Consider the following 17,240-nt stretch of genomic DNA (forward strand, 5'->3'; position numbering starts at 1 on the left):
CGCGCCTCCACTTTTTGTTGCTTTTCATCCATGGTGACGAATTTTAACCCGAAGTTATCGGCGCTCTTTTCAAACTTTTGCCACCGCTTACAAAACGCTGTTTTTTACCTTCTGCTCTTTTCAAATCATACTTTCCAATATAGTATTAGCTTGTGTCGTGTCTTGGTTCTTAAGATAGCATCTATTTCTTTCGTGCTAAATTGTAGCTGTCAGACAAAAATGCTTCCTCGCGCCGAATAACGTAGGTTGAGTGAAAGCTTGACATTTATTTAACTGTCTTCTTTTTATATATTATTGTAATGCGTTGTTTTTGGTGACCGAGCAGGTTAAAAAAGTCCCTTAAAAATGTGTTAACTTTTGGCTAACATGAGCTAGCTAGCTAATTAATTTGGCGAAAAGGCTTCATAAATGGTCGTTTAACACATTGGCGAATGACCGTGAAGAGTTTATTGTTCATTTTGGACTCGCAAGTGTTTTTCAAAGAGTCATGGAGAACAGTGCCGAGAAGAAATTCGTGAACTTGAGGAGGCGTCTGGACCAGCTGGGCTACCGGCATCCTCTGGCCATTGAAAACTTGCCGCTTGTTGAGAAGCTTTTCAGGTAAGGCACTGCCACATCTTGCAAAGCTTCATGTTCATTTCTTTGTTAATTTAAGTTCAATTGAATTAGTACCGAAACTAATAGTCCTTAAATACATAACAAATGAAAAACATTGACTACCGTGGTTTAGTAAGTATATTTTCACGAGTCACTGTCCCAATGGTTCAGAATCACTGATTTAAATAAAAAACAATACCTGCTGTTTATTTCAGTGATCTGGTTCACACAACCGAAAGCCTGCGCAATGCCAAACTGTCAGCAAAGTCAGAAAAACAAAGCCAAAATTGTGACGTCCTACTGGAGCCCTACAGAGCAGATAATGCAAGGTTGGTTAAGGAGAACAACCAGCTTCATATTGACCTCCTTAAAGTGAAGGAGGAGATGGACCACATAACTCGAGGTAAAATGAGATGACGGATCTAGCCATTGTTTCAGAACCAGAGTGTGTTTTTATTGCTATGAATAATAAAAACAATGAGAAAATTAAGGTGAAACTACTGAAACCTAAAGTATTTTCCTTGTTGACCATGAGCACAAACCCATAAAATGTCACAATCCAACATTCAACCTATGATCACCATCAAGGCGTTTCTAACGCATAGAAAATATGATGACATCCTTCCTCCCAATCCATACGACTCCCCACCTTTGGTTTTAGAGCACAAAAGCCGCATGAGAAAACTGGACCATGACATGTGCGACCTCAGGTTTTTGAATAATCAATACGCGCACAAAGTCCGCTGCTTGGAGAAGGACAGCAAAGCCAAGTCTGAATCCATTTTGCAGCTTCAGGACAAAAATCTGCAAGCTGTGGTGCAGACACCAGGTAACACCTAACCCTGGAACGGGCCCATTTTTTTTTTTTTTTTTGCTGCACGTATATACCGAATGAAGTTTTTATTATATTTTTTTTTACCAGGTGGGAAAAAGCGCAGTATCGCTTTCCGACGTCAGAGAATGCAGACGGATGAGCTCATCCCTCCACCTGTGACATTTGGGTATCCCGTGACCCAACCTGACGATCCGTACATAGCGGATCTCCTACAATTGGCTGACAACAGGTCGCTTTAAAATCAATAAATAAATGAAATAAAATGGTTCACACAGAGATGTTCATGTAACAGCCGCGAGCTGTTTTATAGAGTGTCAATCACTTTAACCGTCCACCATTTGTGATCCGTAGGATTGTCGAGCTGCAGGATGAAGTCACCAAAGTCACATCGAACCTCGACGAGTCTCACGAATGCATACAAGTCTTAAACACGCAGGTAAACTAATTTATATGCATACCTGCCAACTACTCCATTTTTTTCCGTAATGAGCACATTATCCCATTTTCAGTCTATGGTTTATTCATGAAAATTACGGTTTCCACTCAAAACAACAAGTCAAAAATGGTCAAAATAGTAAATACCCAATGTTCATTCAACGCACGAGATCGTGTATGAATAAAAATTACCATTTCCGATGAAGACAATAAGTCAAAAATCGTCAAAATAGTAAATACCGACCGTTCATTCAAAGCACGAGATTGTGGTTTGTGAATAAAAATTACCATTTCCAATAAAAGCAATAAGTCAAAATAGTAAATATCCTATGTTCATTCAAAGTACGAGATTGTGGTTTGTTCAAAAAATTACAGTTTCCAATCAAAATAAGTCAAAATTTGTCAAAATAGTAAATACCCAATGTTTATTCAATGCACGAGATTAAGTTTTATGAATAAAAATTACGGTTTTCCAATAAAAACACTAAGTAAAAAATCATCAAAATACAGTAAAGTCTCGTTATATCGATATCGGATATATCGATAGTCCCGGTTATATCGATACTATTTCTATGCACGCACGGAGAAAATTACATGCAAACAGGGTCGGATATATCGATAGTCCCGGTTATATCGATATTTTTTCGGACTCCCTTGAATATCGATATAACGAGACTTTACTGTAGTCAATATAGTCATTCAAAACACAAGATCGTGGTTTATTGATAAAAAATAATGTTTCCAATAAAAACTAAGTCAAAAATGGTCAAAATAGTAAATATCCAACATTCATTCAAAGCACGAGATCGTGGTTCATAAAAATTAAGGTTTCCAATAAAAACTAAGTCAAAAATTGTCAAAATAGGAAATACCCAACGTTATTCAAAGAACGAGATTGTGGTTTATTCAAAAAAATAGTTTCCAATGAAAATAAGTCAAAATTTGTCAAAATAGTAAATACCCAACGTTCATTCAACGCACAAGATATTGGTTTATGAATAAAAATTATGGTTTCCAATAAAAACAATAAGTAAAAGAAATCGTCAAAATATTCAATACCCAACCTTCATTCAAAACACAAGATATTGATTTATTGATACAAATAATGTTTCAAATAAAAACAATAAGTCAAAAATTGTCAAAATAGTAAGTGTTTAAGGCGAAAAGTTCGGCTGCCAAACATTTATTTCCCATAAGAAACCATTAAAAATGGGAATAATCCGTTCCCAGTTCCCCATAAAACAATTTTCTACTAAATAAGCCTTAAAACTACACAACATATACCTTATTTTAAGTATAATAAATGTTCTATAGTATTGTAATTAAAGAAATAAACTGTACTGTATAATAAAGTCATTTTATTTACCTTTGTGATCGTCGTTGATGTAGTCGCCTCTTGATGATATCCGAGTGAAGTTGCCGTGCTTTGTGGGCGATAATACCCTCACTCACAATGTCCCCTGCTAGATACTTTTCGTTAATCCAAATTAACAGACGTTTTTTAACTTCTTCTATTGCCTGAAACCGTTGCTTAGACAACACAGAAACACCCTTAGCCACACGTAGCAATGGTCGACTAAGCATACTGGTAGCGGGATGCTAAATCACACAAAGGCACACCTTGTTCGTGTTTTTCGAGGATCTCCTCCTTCTGCTCGACCGTAATTTTGTTTTGTGTCCTCTTCGGCTGAACACTAGCCTGTGGTGGGGTCTTTTTTCAGTGCCATAATAGCAAAAGTACTCCACTCGATATTAAACCAAGTCTGCACTCAAAAAAAGGAAGTGACGAAAACTGGTCCGCCAGCCACCGTGGCGCTGTCTGGTTTGCTGAAAACTAGTGCCAAGATTATATTCTTGCCAATTTAACGTTCGTAAGGTGAAAAGTTCATAAGCTAAAGCGTTCATAAGCCGAGGTATCACTGATATATATATATGACCTTTTAATAGGCTTTTGGGGTTTCAAAAGTTGTCAGGTATGGTTCCATAAAGTTTCATTCTCATTCAAAGTGAATTTATGGCTAATTATTTTAGGTTAGTGAAAGGGACCAAGAGATCGAGCGTCTGAACCGCGCTCTTCACGGAGGCCGACCTCGCGACGCCGTCTCTTCGGATGCTGAGAACGTCAGGATCGAGAAACTGATCGCCCACCTTAACCTTCAGGTGCGTCCGTCGCTCTTTCGGGAAAGCTTAGCTATTCTTTTAGCTGCCCCAAAAATTGTGTGTCAAACAGGTTGAATACCTGCAAGAGAGCAACAAGGACCTGGAGCAGAAAGTGGAAGGATTGCAGCAAAAATCTTCCAGCAAAGTGGCTGATCTCTCCTTGAAAAACTTTGAACTGTGTCAGGAGCTGACGCACATTGACGACTTGGCCAAACGGATGGAGATGGATAAGGAGCGAGCGTTGGAAATGGCCGACAAGGAGTTGCGTGATAATAAGGTGAGGATAAGTAAACATTCTAATACAGTGATACCTTGGCTTACGAACTTAATTGGTTCCCAGACAGAGTGTGTAAGGCGAAAAGTGTGTATCCCAAAAATTAATTTCCTCTAGGAAACCATCAAAATGAGAATAATCCGTTACAGGTGCCCATAAAACACAATTTTCTACTTTCTCATTTTCTAAGCCTTAAAACTACACAAAATATACCTTATTTTATGTATAATAAATATGCTATGGTATTATACTTTAAGAAAATAAACTGGACTTTATAATAAAGTCGTTTTATTGACCTTTGTGATGGTCGTTGATACGTTGATTGGAATGGAGTGGCCGGTTTCCTCAGCATTAAACACTTGATGAGGAACGTAACCTTCTTTCATCATCTTGAGGAATGATCCCTTGTAGGTGCTTTCTCTGCAATAATCTTATCTAGTTCCTCATCAATTGTCTTCTGTTTAGCTGGGTTGATAGCTTTTTGCGTCAAGTGTACAGATGGCTTGTGCGGGTTGTTTGCATCAACAAATCATCGCAATGAAGCCTAAATTTGAATTGAGCTCTAGATATGCCGCAGCTCAATTTAATCTAAAGAAAAATAGGGCAGATGCAGTCGGAGACATCCTTTCAGTCGTTTAATGAATTGGGCAAATGGTCAGTTTTAAAATGAAAGCACTTGCAAGGAGCAAAAATCTCACATTGAATGAGTGAACGCTGGCGCAAATGGCTGCCGCTGCTTACCCGCCGGAAAAAAAAAAGTTCTTATCACGTGGCTGTAAAGTGTCCTTGAGAGTTTTGAAAGGTGCTTAGAAGTAAAATTTATTATTATTATTATTATTAGCATTAGCTTTATTATTAGCATTTGCTGGAGTTAATAACCTTCCGAGAGTGAAGATAATTTTTCCTCGATGCAGGAAATCATTCAAGATCAACAAGGAGTCATTGACGATTTGCAGGAGAAGCTGAAAAAAATAAAAGCGGTGAGTGAAATTGTGAAATTTTGAAGTAAATTCAAGCTTCTTGTGTATTAAATTATAAATTGTAATAAATTCAAGCGTTCCCGATGTATTATTTGATGATTTTTTTTTTTTTTTTTTTTAATACCACTGTAATTTAACTCGAGCAATTTCCTTCCAGGAGCTTTCTGAGCGGGATTCTGAGAAAGGTTCTCTAGATGAACAGCTGCTGGAGCTCCGTCGGCAGAATGAGACGTTGGAGGAAACGCTGGACTTCCTGGAGGCGGAAAAAATCAGGCTGCAGGACAAAATGGAGAAGATGATGGCTGCCGGTAACTTTCTGAAGGAATTCTACCCCTTTTTTATTGTTTTTTTTTAATCTACAGTATCTGTCTGTCTGTCTGTCTCTCTGTCTGTCTGTCTGTGTCGGTCTTTGTCTGTGTGTCTGTCTTTGTCTGTCTCTCTGTGTCTGTCTCTCTCTGTGTCTGTTTCTTTCACTCTGTCTGCATGTCTGTCTTTGTCTCTCTCTCTCTCTGTCTGCTCTCTCTCTGTCTGCCTCTGTCTGACTGTCTCTCTCGCTCTCTGTCTTTCTCTTTCTCTCTGTCTGTCTCTCTCTATCTTTCTCTCGCTGTCTGACTGTCTCTCTGTCTGTCGCTCTGCTCTGTCTGTCTGTCTGTCTGCCTGTCTGTCTCTGTGTATTTCTGTCTGTCTCTCTCTCACTCTGTCTGTCTCTCTCTGTCGCTGTCTCTGTCTGTCTGTCTCTCTCTCTGTCTTTGTCTCTCACTCTCTGTCTGTCTCTATTTGTCTCTCCCTGTCTGTCTCTCTGTCTCAGTCTATCTCTCTCTATTTTCATTTTGGCATTTCCAAATTTTACGTCAATTTATTTATTTATTGGATTCTTGATAATTACCCAGTTTATTCTTGTAACATATTTGCATCACTGTCAACATTATTTATTTTAGTTATGATAAATGTCACCTGTGATTTTTGTAGACAAAGAGATGGTGCTGGAACTGGAAGCCTTACGAACCAAATACGGCGTCTGCAGAAGAGAACGCTCGCCGTCGCGTTTGGACGCCTTCGTCAAGAGTCTAGAGGAGGAGCGGGACCGCTACCGCCAAGAAGCCGAACGCCGCAGACGAATCAGGGGAGCTAACAGCCCCGTTCGTAGTCCAGTCCGGAGTGGGAGTCCGACGAGAAAGGTAATAAGAGTATAGTCAAACCTCGGTTTTCGACTATAATCCGTTCCAGAAATCTGTCTGAAAACCGATTTTGGTAGAAAACCCAAAATATTTAGGAGTGACGTACAGTATAAGGAAGCGGAGGGTAGTCGAGTGGTGCATTCAGGTGCGCTCAGTTTGGTCGAGAACCGATTTTTGATTGTAAACCGAGGCATAAAAACCCAATTGGGTGGAAAACCGAAATGGTTGAGAACCGAGACGTTCCAAAACCGAGGTTTGACTTTATATATTAAGACAATCAACGTCTTAAAATCTTGATCTTGTCCACACTGCGCAGGGAGGCATTTCCGAAGCGGACTTGCTCATGTTATGGAAAGAGCGAGATGTGCTCAAGGCAGCTCTCCAGGATGTGGAGGTCCACATGGAGGACATCCAGACCAACGTGAAAGCTCTCACGTCAGAGAGAGACCACTTCAAAGTTATGTTTTACCAGGTAAACACCCCCTTTCCTTCCTCTATCCCAAAGTTTTCTTTTTTATACCTAACAGTTTTTATTTAATCAGGCGCAAGAGCAGCTGAAGGACACCGGTCAAAGTTCAAGCACATCCGATGACGTCTTGAACCTGAAAGAGGAACTGCGATTGGCGGAAAGTAAAATTCTGCAGGTTAAGGCAGAGAGAGACTTGTTGGTGGAGGAATTTAAGGTGAGTTTGCTTTTGGCAGTTCAGCTCGCGACTCACCCATCATAATTATAATAATACATTTCATTTATAAGTCCCTTTCAAAATTCTCAAGGTCATTTTACAGTCTCAGGATAAGTTTTTCTGTGTGTGAGCAGCGGCAGCCACACCCGCCAGCGTTCACTCAACCCGGAAGTAACTCAAATAGATAGAAAGCTAGTTAGCTAGCTAATAGATAGCTAGCTAGATATTTGCATATTAGATAGATATAATAATACATTTCATTTACAAGGGCCTTTCTGAACACTCAACACTTTACAATTAAAAGAACAATAAAACCATAAATAAAATGATAAATAATAAAATAGCTGATTAAACTAGACTGTAAATGCAATTTTAAACAGATTGGTTTTGATCTAGATAGATATATAGACATATATATGTATGTATATATTTTTACTCGTCAGACTTATTTAAAAGGGTGTTTACCTGTTTCAACATGACGGCCAGTATCATCCATTCAAAATTGCGCTTTCCGCCAACTGCAGCCCCAACAGGAAATGAAAAGCGAGGATATATACAGTAAAGTCTCGTTATATCGATATTCAAGGGAGTCTGAAAAAATATCGATATAACCGGGATTATCGATATATCCGACCCTGTTTGCATGTAATTTTCTCCGTGCGTGCATAGAAATAGTATCGATATAACCGGGACTATCGATATATCCGATATCGATATAACGAGACTTTACTGTATTTAGTTTTATCGGTGAGCCTTATGCAATCATCAAAAAAAAGCCATAGGTTCTGCTATAAAACATTGAAATAAAAACATCCAACTTTCATGATGCTTTTCCAATGCAAAGATCCAACAAAAGACATGACTTATACAGAAGTAAAATAAAAACCAACTTTTCGAATCCAAATCTTTCTCAAATTTGAAAATAATGCAAATCTATTTGTTGCGCTGAAACATTTCACTGAGTTCCATGTTTTTATTTTCATTCCAAAAAACATGGTCCGCTTTTTCAAGGCATGCACTTCTGATCTGCTTCTTGAAGTCAACAGCGACATTTTCACTTTCTTCTTCTTTTTCATTAGGTTGGCCAGACTACGGCTCTTCCAAATGGACATGGCCAAGAAAAGCGGATACTCGACATGCAAAATGGAATTCACATTGTAAGCCCGTAGTTATTATTCACGGATGCATCTGGGCCGCTATTATAATTTGCTCCAATGAATGTATTTTGGTTTATTTCAATCAGTTTTGTGTACTTCTGCTATCTAGTTAAATCTGGCCCATTAATTATCGAATTTGCCCCCCTTTTTTAATTTCCCAGATGCATCCCTGATTATTTTTTGTAGTGTTTGCCAAATTCAAGGTTTCAATCTCCACTGTCTTGGAGGGAAAAAAAAAGGTTTTTGATTTTGTGCTATGAAGCTAGAACAGGAGAACTTAGAGCTACGTTCGAAGCTCTTTGCGCTAAAGGACAGCAAGCGGGACATGGAGCAGAAACTGGATGTCCAGTCAAGTGCGCTGCTTCAAAACGCCGAAGAAGCGACGCAGCATCGGAAAACGACTTCGGCGTTGAGGTTTGTTTAGAAAACGCATATTTGAAGTATTTTAACTCATTCACTGCCAGACGTGTGCAAAAAATGTGTCCATTCCAGTGCCAGGGTTTTTGTCATTGTCACTTGAATTCCAGGAGCCACAGAATATTGAGTTTTTAGACTGCATAAACATTCAATGCAGCGTTAGAAACCTTAAACTCTCTTCTTTCATCAGAAATAGAAGAGTTAATTCCTAAATGATATGGATCTGGAGTTATATGAGCTTGAAATGAGGGCGGCTGTTTTAAAAAAAATCATACAATATATATTGATTTATAGAGCGCTTTAACAACAGCTGAAACTGGAACAAAGCGCTAACATGGGAGAAAAATGCTGCCCCCTTGTGGAAGGAAAATAAAAAACATTACCAGAGGCCATGGCCAGCGCTTTATCGGCTCCCAAACAACAAAAAAACAAAGCTCGAATAAATTCAGGAATGCCACAAATTCAGGAATGGCGCTCTATGCCATATTTTCAATTCCCGAATGAATTTGTGGATGACAGTGAATTAGTTAAATTGTGCCCTTTGGAGTTTGCAAAATAAATATAGGAGGAAGCTGATGCCCGTTCAATAAATTGCTTGTCTCTAATAAGAACATGTTTTCTCCCTGCACATTAGACTGCTACAGGAGCAGATGCAATATTCGCTGACTGACCTCCAACAAAAACTATCCGCCAAGACCTCCGAGCTGAACGCCGCAAACGAACAGCTGGAAATCCAGGACGAGACCATCGGTGACTCTTTATCATGACCCAAACGTTTGTTTATTTATTTTAATCATACACCCGCCTGAATTTCCTCCCTCATTTCCGCTTTTCTCTCACAGAGATGTTGCGTCAGCAGGCGGCCAAGCACAAGCAAGAAACGGAGCGACTTCAGCTTTCGTTCGCTGCGCTGGATAAAGAAAAAGATGGATTGCAAGATGAGGTGGATCAAAAAGCAGAGAAGCTGGTTGTTCTTCGGGAGGAACTTGCAAACAAGGTCGCTCTTCCAAATCTCTGGGGAAAGATTTGTTTATGTTGTTGCTTGTTTTTTAATCACATTTATTTAGATGGATTATTTCTATTGCTGAGAAACAAACATGACACGATCATTAACTCATTCACTGCCACTCCCGAACTTATAAGTATGTATTGTATTTTGGGTAGCTGCCCCCATTTCAAGCTCAGATAACTCCAGACCCATATAATTTAGGAATTAACTCTTTTTTTTCTGACGAAAGAAGCGAGTCTAAGGTTTCTTATACTGCATTGAATGATTGAATTCAATATTCGGTGGGTCCTGCAATTCGAGTGACAATGACAAAAACCCTGGCACTAGAGTGGACACATTTTTGCACATGTCTGGCAGTGAATGAGTTAAGCATTCACATTGTTGGGACCAAGTCGCAATTGATTCCATAATTTATAATTCCAAATGTCACTTTATTTGTTTAGGCAAAGACACTGGAGGATGTTAGGCACACAGTCGCCGCAATGGACAAATCTATAGCGTGAGTAGGTTTTGTTTATTTATTTATTTGCACATTATAAAGCACACTTTCAATGAATAACATATTTTTAAAACATTTCCATATACAAGGGCAGCACATTTGAAAGAGGTTTTTTGATGTCAAACATGAAAATAGAAATCGCGGAATAGTATGTGTATTATTTCCTGCATTTTTAATTAGCTCAAAAATATTCCAGAGTTTTATCAGTTTATCACAATACAATAATTACCAATTTTTATCTTCCTGAGGGCCTTTTCATGGAAGATTTTGCCCTTAAAATGTTCAGAAATATTTTTGGGGGAGACACGAAATGTAAAAATATGCAAAAAATTGCAACATTTTAGAAAAATGGAAAATTGTCGCAAAATCAAGAAAAAAATTCAGAAATAAATAAAAAAATTTGGAGACACTAAATTAAAAAACTATCCAAAAAAATATTCCTTCTTTAAAACATTTATGTGCCTTAGGGGCTTTCATTGCTTTAATTTTTTCAGAAATAAACATTTTTTTTGGGGGGGGGGCACTAAATACATAAACAAACAAAAAAAACAGGGACATTTTACATTGCTAATCGTTGTGCCAAAAATTGAAAATTATGTGCGAAATTAAGAACAAAATCCGTCCTGCCAAGTAATTTTATGAAATGACCAAAATGAAATATCGTTTTATATATCAGAGCATGAACCTCGCACTACTTCTACGGGGGTAATTGGAGTCAGCGGCTGCTGACAGTTGTTGCGAGACCTATTGTGGCTCAATATTTAGAAGGCGCTGGGTCAACCTTTGCTTGCGCCTTATTGTGCGGAAAATACGGTCATTGAAAACTGTGTGTGTGTGTGTGTGTGTGTGTGTGTGTGTGTGTGTGTGTGTGTGTGTGTGTGTGTGTGTGTGTGTGTGTGTGTGTGTGTGTGTGTGTGTGTGTGTGTGTGTGTGTGTGTGTGTGTGTGTGTGTGTGTAATGACGAGTTTTGTTGTTTGTGTGTTTGTTTTAGTCAACTGCAGGGGGCGGTAAATAGCCGCGAGAGGGAGATTACCAGTCTCAGGAAACAGCTCGACGAAGCCCACATTGAAGTGGGGGGACTACAGAAAACCAAAGAAATCACAATCAGGGAGAAGAGGAGGCTTCAGGATGACCTGACGACGATGACGAGAGAAAACCAAGTACGGATGGCGTTATTCTGATCATCTTCCTTCATGTTTGAAAAGGCAAAGAATGAACAGACTCTGTTGTGTCATCCAGGCGGTCAACGTGGAGATGGAGGAGGCTTTGCGTGAGCGCGACGAGTTGAAACTGAGAGTGCACTCTTACATCAGCGCGGTGGCCAGGATTGAGAACGTGTTGAAGACAAAGGCAAGAGAAATTTAGCGGATCTTAAAAAGTTAAACTGGAGTCAAAAAGGAAATAAAACTCCTCGAGGAGCCAATCATGCAAATTAACTAATTCACTGCCAGACGATGTGCAAAAATGTGTCCACTCCAATGGCAAGGTTTTTGTCATTTTCACTCAAATTGTAAAACTCAAAGAATATTGAGTTTTAGGATTACAGAAACATTCACTGCAGTGTAACAAACCTTAAACTCACTTCTTTCATCGGAAAAAAAATATTCCTAAATTATATGGGTCTGGAGTTATCTGAGCTTGAAATAGGGGCAGCTGTACAACATACAATACATAAATATTGAATATTGAGTTTTACAACTACATAAACATTCAATTCAGCGTAAGAAACCTTAGACTCTCTTCTTTCATCAGAAAAAATAGTTAATTCCTAAGTTATATGGTTCTGCAGTTATCTGATCTTGAAATGGGGGAAGCTCTACAAAATACAATACATACATATTGAATATTGAGTTTTAGGACTCCACAAAACTTTCAATTCAGCGTAAGAAACCTTAGACTCTCTTCTTTCATCAGAAAAAAGCGTTAATTACTAAGTTATATGGTTCTGGAGTTATCTGACCCTGAAATGGAGGCAGCTCTACAAAATACAATACATACATATTGAATATTGAGTTTTAGGACTCCATAAACATTCAATTCAGCGTAAGAAACCTTCGACTCTCTTCTTTCATCAGAAAAAAGCGTTAATTACTAAGTTATATGGTTCTGGAGTTATCTGAGCTTGAAATGGGGGCAGCTCTACAAAATACAATACATACATATTGAATATTGAGTTTTAGGACTCCATAAACATTCAATTCAGCGTAAGAAACCTTCGACTCTCTTCTTTCATCAGAAAAAAGAGTTAATTACTAAGTTATATGGTTCTGCAGTTATCTGATCTTGAAATGGGGGAAGCTGTACAAAATACAATACATACATATTGATTTATGTGCATTAACAACAGCTAAAGCTGTAACAAAGCGCTAACATTGAGAAAAAGGAAAATACTGCCCTTTCGTGGAAGGGGAAAAACATTGGCAGAGGCCTGACCAGCGCTTTATCGGCACCCCTGCAAGAAAACCCAAAACCCGAACAAATTCGGGAATGACGCTCCACGTCACACTTTTCAATTCCCGAATAAAAATTTGGGAATGGTGCTTGTTTGCTTTTTTTTTTTTTGTCATCTTTCCCTCAACTGCTGATTGTGCCGTGTTGGTCTTCCTAGGATCAAGAGAACCTGGAATTGCTAGAGCGCTACCGCACGGCCCACTTGGATATGGAAGAACGGGAGAAGCGACTGCAGCAAATCGAGGAACTCAAGAACTCCATCCGCTTAGAGCTCCTTTCATCCGACACGGAACGCCAGCACCTGCGTGAAACCGTCGGCCAAAAAGATCTTGAGATTCAGCAGGTGAGGAAACGCACCATCCTGAATTCAATTTAAAACATTTCGAATTGCATTGATGTACTTTTTTTTCCCCTCAGAATATGCAAGCCCTGCAGGCGTACGAGACCAAAGTCTCAACGCTGGCCCGAACCATGGCCCGACTTGAGGAGGAGCTGGGCAAGGCCCAGGAGGAGAAATCGTCTCTCGCCTCTGATTTGGCCACAGTTAGGGAGCTTTGCGTCAAACTGGACTCTGCCAAGGACATCACCGCGCAACATGTTACGTCCAAGAGCATGGAACTCGAGAAGGTGAGCAGGAGGTGTCTCGGTGTCTCAAATATTGCAACTTAAAAGTCATAGGTCTGTGTAAGCTCTCAGTCATACAGGAGCGGTCCATCGATGAAAATGTTTCTTCGGACGTCATATGTACTTCTTTGAAGGTGTCGGACGTCATCCGAGAAGCTTCGTCAGCTAACTAAAATTTGCTGACTAAGAAAGCTTCTCTAATGAGAAGCGAAACGTCCGACACTTTTCAAGAAGTACAGATGATGGCGATCATCGATCAAAAGTCATAGCTCGTTGCTTGAAAAACTTGTATGTCAGGGCACTCTTAAGTCAAGGTACCACAACATTATTGTTCGCTAGCTAAAATTGAACTCGCTCCCACCCAGGTGCAAGGAGAGCTGGAGGACGTGCGCTCCGAAGCGCTGCTGCTGAAGAAACAGCTGGCCAGCGAGCGTCTGGCAGTGGAAAAGCTGGAGAAACTGCTGTCCACCAATCGCCACAAAGAGTTCCAGACCCACCTGACGGCCAGCGAGAAGGAATCCGAGCTCAAGGTCTTGCGCGACAGGCTCACCCTGGCCGACAATAAAAAGTGAGAACCGGTCTGGCGCGGGTCGAAAAAGCCATCTGAGAATTTTAGTAGCCCTTAACACATTCACTGCCATTCACAAATCTATTCGGAGATTGAAAATATGACCGAATTTGTTCAGGTTTAGTTTTTTCATGCTTGGGTGCCGATAAAGCACTGGTCATGGCCTCTGGCAATGTTTTTTTTCTATTCCACAAGGTGGCAGCCCTTTTTTCCATCTTAGCAGTTTGTTCTAGCTTCAGTTGTTGTTAAAGCACCATGTAAACCAATATTGCATTGTATTGCGGACAGACGCCCTCATTTCAAGCTCATATAACGCCAGACCCATATAATTTAGGAATTAACTCTGATGAAAGAAGAGAGTCTAAGGCTTCTCACGCTGTATTCAATGTTTATATAGTCCTAAAACTCAATATTCTGTGGATCCTGGAATTCTAGTGACAATGACAAAAACCCTGGCACTGGAGTGGACACATTTTTGCACAGGCCTGGCACTGAATGAGTTAAGTGTATTTCAAGTCAGCACAAATATTAGATTAGATGAGCCTTTGTCTCACAGTGGAGAAATGTACATTTCACAGCAGCAAAAACAAAATACAGGAGCTGCTGTAAAGGAAGACACTCTCGCGGCGCCATCTTGAAGTAAAAAAAAATAATAGTAATTGATGTATCCGTTAGCTATCCGTTAGCTAGCTAGGTATTATCAGTGTAGCTGGCTGGGTGTTGGCTATTGAGCTGTTGACTGGCTATCGACAGGTAACATCCGACTTACGACCGGCTCGATTTACGACCACACATACTTACGACCACAACCTCCAGACCCTATTTTTAACATTTTAAGAGGGGGAGTTTGCGAGTCATTAAGCCAATATTTTATTCAATATTTTGAATGGATTTCGACAACCATTTCGACTTACGACCGTTTGGTCCGAATGGAAGTCGGTCGTAAGTCGCATGTTACCTTTATTAGCTATCCATTAGCTAGGTAGCTAGCTTTCTATCTATTGAGTTACTTCCAGGTTGAGTGAATGTTGGCATGTGTGGCTGCCGCTGCTCACCCACATAAAAACTTATACTGTGACTGTAAAGTGACCTTGAGAGTTTTGAAAGGCGCTTAGAAATCAAATGTATTATTATTATTATTATTCTCCCCACCCACCCCAAAAAAAAAAAATCCCATCACCATACGACAGCGCCGAGCACGCGAGGGACGTGTCCAACCTACGCAACAAAGTCTCCCAGCTGCAGACAGAGATGGACATCCTCAACAGGCAGCTAACGTCGGAGCGCTTTGAACGGTGAGTTCAATGACCGCCTCATAGCACCGAATGTACAAATTTGCAACTTTGAACGATAATCAATCAATCCCACACGCTATGTATCCCGTTTTTATTTTGCCAGTGAAAGAGCCGTGCAGGAAATGCGGCGACAAGGCCTGTCCGTCTCTCCGCTACGGAGCTCGTCGTCGCTCAACGTCTCGACGGGTTCGCAGCGGACGTCCGTCAACAGCTCCACTCCACAGTCAGACAATTAATACATCATTCTTTTCATATTCATCCTACAATTGATATGGCGGTATCTTTACCGCCATTTATTTTACTGCACTGATTATTTTGAATGACTAGAATAAAAGATCCGTCAAAAACCCTCGCGCGTGCGCAAGAAGAGATCAAGTTGTCGCTGAATTTTGAACAGGACCAACAGTCGAGCACAAATGCAAAATGACAACACGTGTAAGTCCTTTTTTTTTGTCCTCTTTCCATCCTCCATATATAAAACGACAATAGAACGTCCTTACTAGAAGTTGCCAACTACTATTTATTGAGCCATAACTTTATGCTTGAATTGTTTCAGGCACATCTTTTCTGTACATTACAACATTTTTATTCACCTATACCCCCCAGCCACCTTCCTGCATCATGTTATAAATATATACTGTGTACATACTGACATTTGTGAAATAAATGACATTGTGTTTTCATACAGTTTGAAGATGAGACGATTCTGCTCCTGTTTCGTCAATTAAATATATTTAAAATCACAAGAATGCGCATACTGTATACTGAGTGCCAAAATGGATAGGAAACAGTGACATTTGGATTTGTTTCAAATTTGATAGTTCAAAGGCAGAGTGTAGACTGAAAGGTTAAAATATCCCATCAATCAGGCTTCACAAATAACCCCCACAAGCCATCTGTACACTTGATGCAAAAAGCTATCAACCTGGCTAAACAGAACACAATTGATGAGGAACTAGGTAAAATTATCGCAGAGAAAGCACCTCCAAGGTATCATTCGTCAAGATGGTGAAGAAAAAGGCTACGTTCCTCATCAACTGTTTAATGCTGATGAAACTGGCCACTCCATTCCATCGACCATCACAAAGGTAAATAAAACGACTTTATTATACTGTACAGTTTATTTCTTTAATTATAATACCATAGCACATTTATTATACATAGAATAAGGTCTATTTTGTGTAGTTTTAAGTCTTAGAAAATTAGAAAGTAGAAAATAATGATTTATGGGGACCTGGAAACGGATCATTCTCATTTTAATGGTTTCCTATGGGGAATTCATTTTTGGGATAGACACTTTTCGCCTTACACACTGTCTGGGAACCAATTAAGTTCGTAAGCCAAGGTATCACTGTAGTGTCATGGATTATATTTTAGGTGGCACAGCGCCTATGTGGGTTTTCTCCGGGTACTCGTTTCCTATCACATTCCCAAAACATGCATAAGTTGATTTAATACTCTAAATTGTGACAAATAGTGAAAATCCACTTACAGTTGAAATATACATTTGATGCAAGGCAAAGTGTGCGGTTTGCCATTTTCACTCAGAATTTGTAAAACTCAGCTATCAACTATAACTGGCAAAATACACCTTTACTTTTCAAAATATTGCATTTGTCCATGATATTGTATTTATTTTATTGTATTTGTTTATATGTTTATGTATTTATTTTAGTCTTTGTGTTGATGTGTTTATGTATTTATTTTTCTATTCATTTGTATTTACTTATTTGTTTAATTATTTATCCATTTTATTTATTTATGTATTTATTTTTGGGGATTTTGGCAGGTTAAAAAAATGATTCACTTTGACTTTATTAGCTTGCTAGCTTTCCTGCTACAGTACATGTATTTGAGTCATTCTAGGTTGAGTGAAGGCTGGCGCGTGTGGCTGCCGCTGCTCACCCACAGAAAAACTTATCCTGTGACTGTAAAGTGACCATGAGAGTTTTGAAAGGCGCTTAGAAATGAAATGTATTATTATATTATTTTTGTTATGCTTGTGAGTGTGAATCTTGACTTTTTGGATGGAAAAGATGGCAGGCAAAATAAATGACAAAATATTCCGGAATGTACCT

General features: G+C 39.4%; 1 protein-coding gene across 1 annotated transcript; it reads left to right on the plus strand.

The window, feature by feature from the left end:
- Positions 1–17: 17 nt before the first annotated feature.
- Positions 18–17,204, plus strand: cep135 (centrosomal protein 135). The gene is made up of 24 exons (XM_089000105.1): positions 18–600; positions 813–1,000; positions 1,259–1,426; positions 1,520–1,661; positions 1,784–1,868; positions 3,899–4,027; positions 4,098–4,304; positions 5,216–5,281; positions 5,439–5,589; positions 6,251–6,459; positions 6,776–6,931; positions 7,002–7,142; positions 8,222–8,299; positions 8,562–8,713; positions 9,351–9,466; positions 9,559–9,713; positions 10,169–10,224; positions 11,216–11,384; positions 11,464–11,574; positions 12,833–13,018; positions 13,093–13,302; positions 13,665–13,867; positions 15,058–15,162; positions 15,266–17,204. The coding sequence occupies exons 1-24, from the start codon at positions 488–490 to the stop codon at positions 15,396–15,398; spliced, it is 3,429 nt and encodes a 1,142-aa protein (XP_088856231.1). The 5' UTR covers positions 18–487; the 3' UTR covers positions 15,399–17,204.
- The last annotated feature ends 36 nt before the right edge of the window (positions 17,205–17,240 follow it).

This window comes from Hippocampus bargibanti, linkage group LG07, assembly GCF_051943395.1.
Source record: "Hippocampus bargibanti isolate YZ-2025 linkage group LG07, ASM5194339v1, whole genome shotgun sequence".
Classification (NCBI taxonomy): Eukaryota; Metazoa; Chordata; class Actinopteri; order Syngnathiformes; family Syngnathidae; genus Hippocampus; species Hippocampus bargibanti.

What these genes read in the sequence shown, in the direction of transcription:
- cep135 (XM_089000105.1), top strand. Translation starts at nt 488, where the DNA reads ATGGAGAACAGTGCCGAGAAGAAATTCGTGAACTTGAGGAGGCGTCTG. An exon ending in AAAACGACTTCGGCGTTGAG is followed by an intron (nt 8,714 to 9,350) that starts GTTTGTTTAGAA and finishes CCTGCACATTAG; the next exon opens with ACTGCTACAGGAGCAGATGC. An exon ending in ACGTCGGAGCGCTTTGAACG is followed by an intron (nt 15,163 to 15,265) that starts GTGAGTTCAATG and finishes TTATTTTGCCAG; the next exon opens with TGAAAGAGCCGTGCAGGAAA.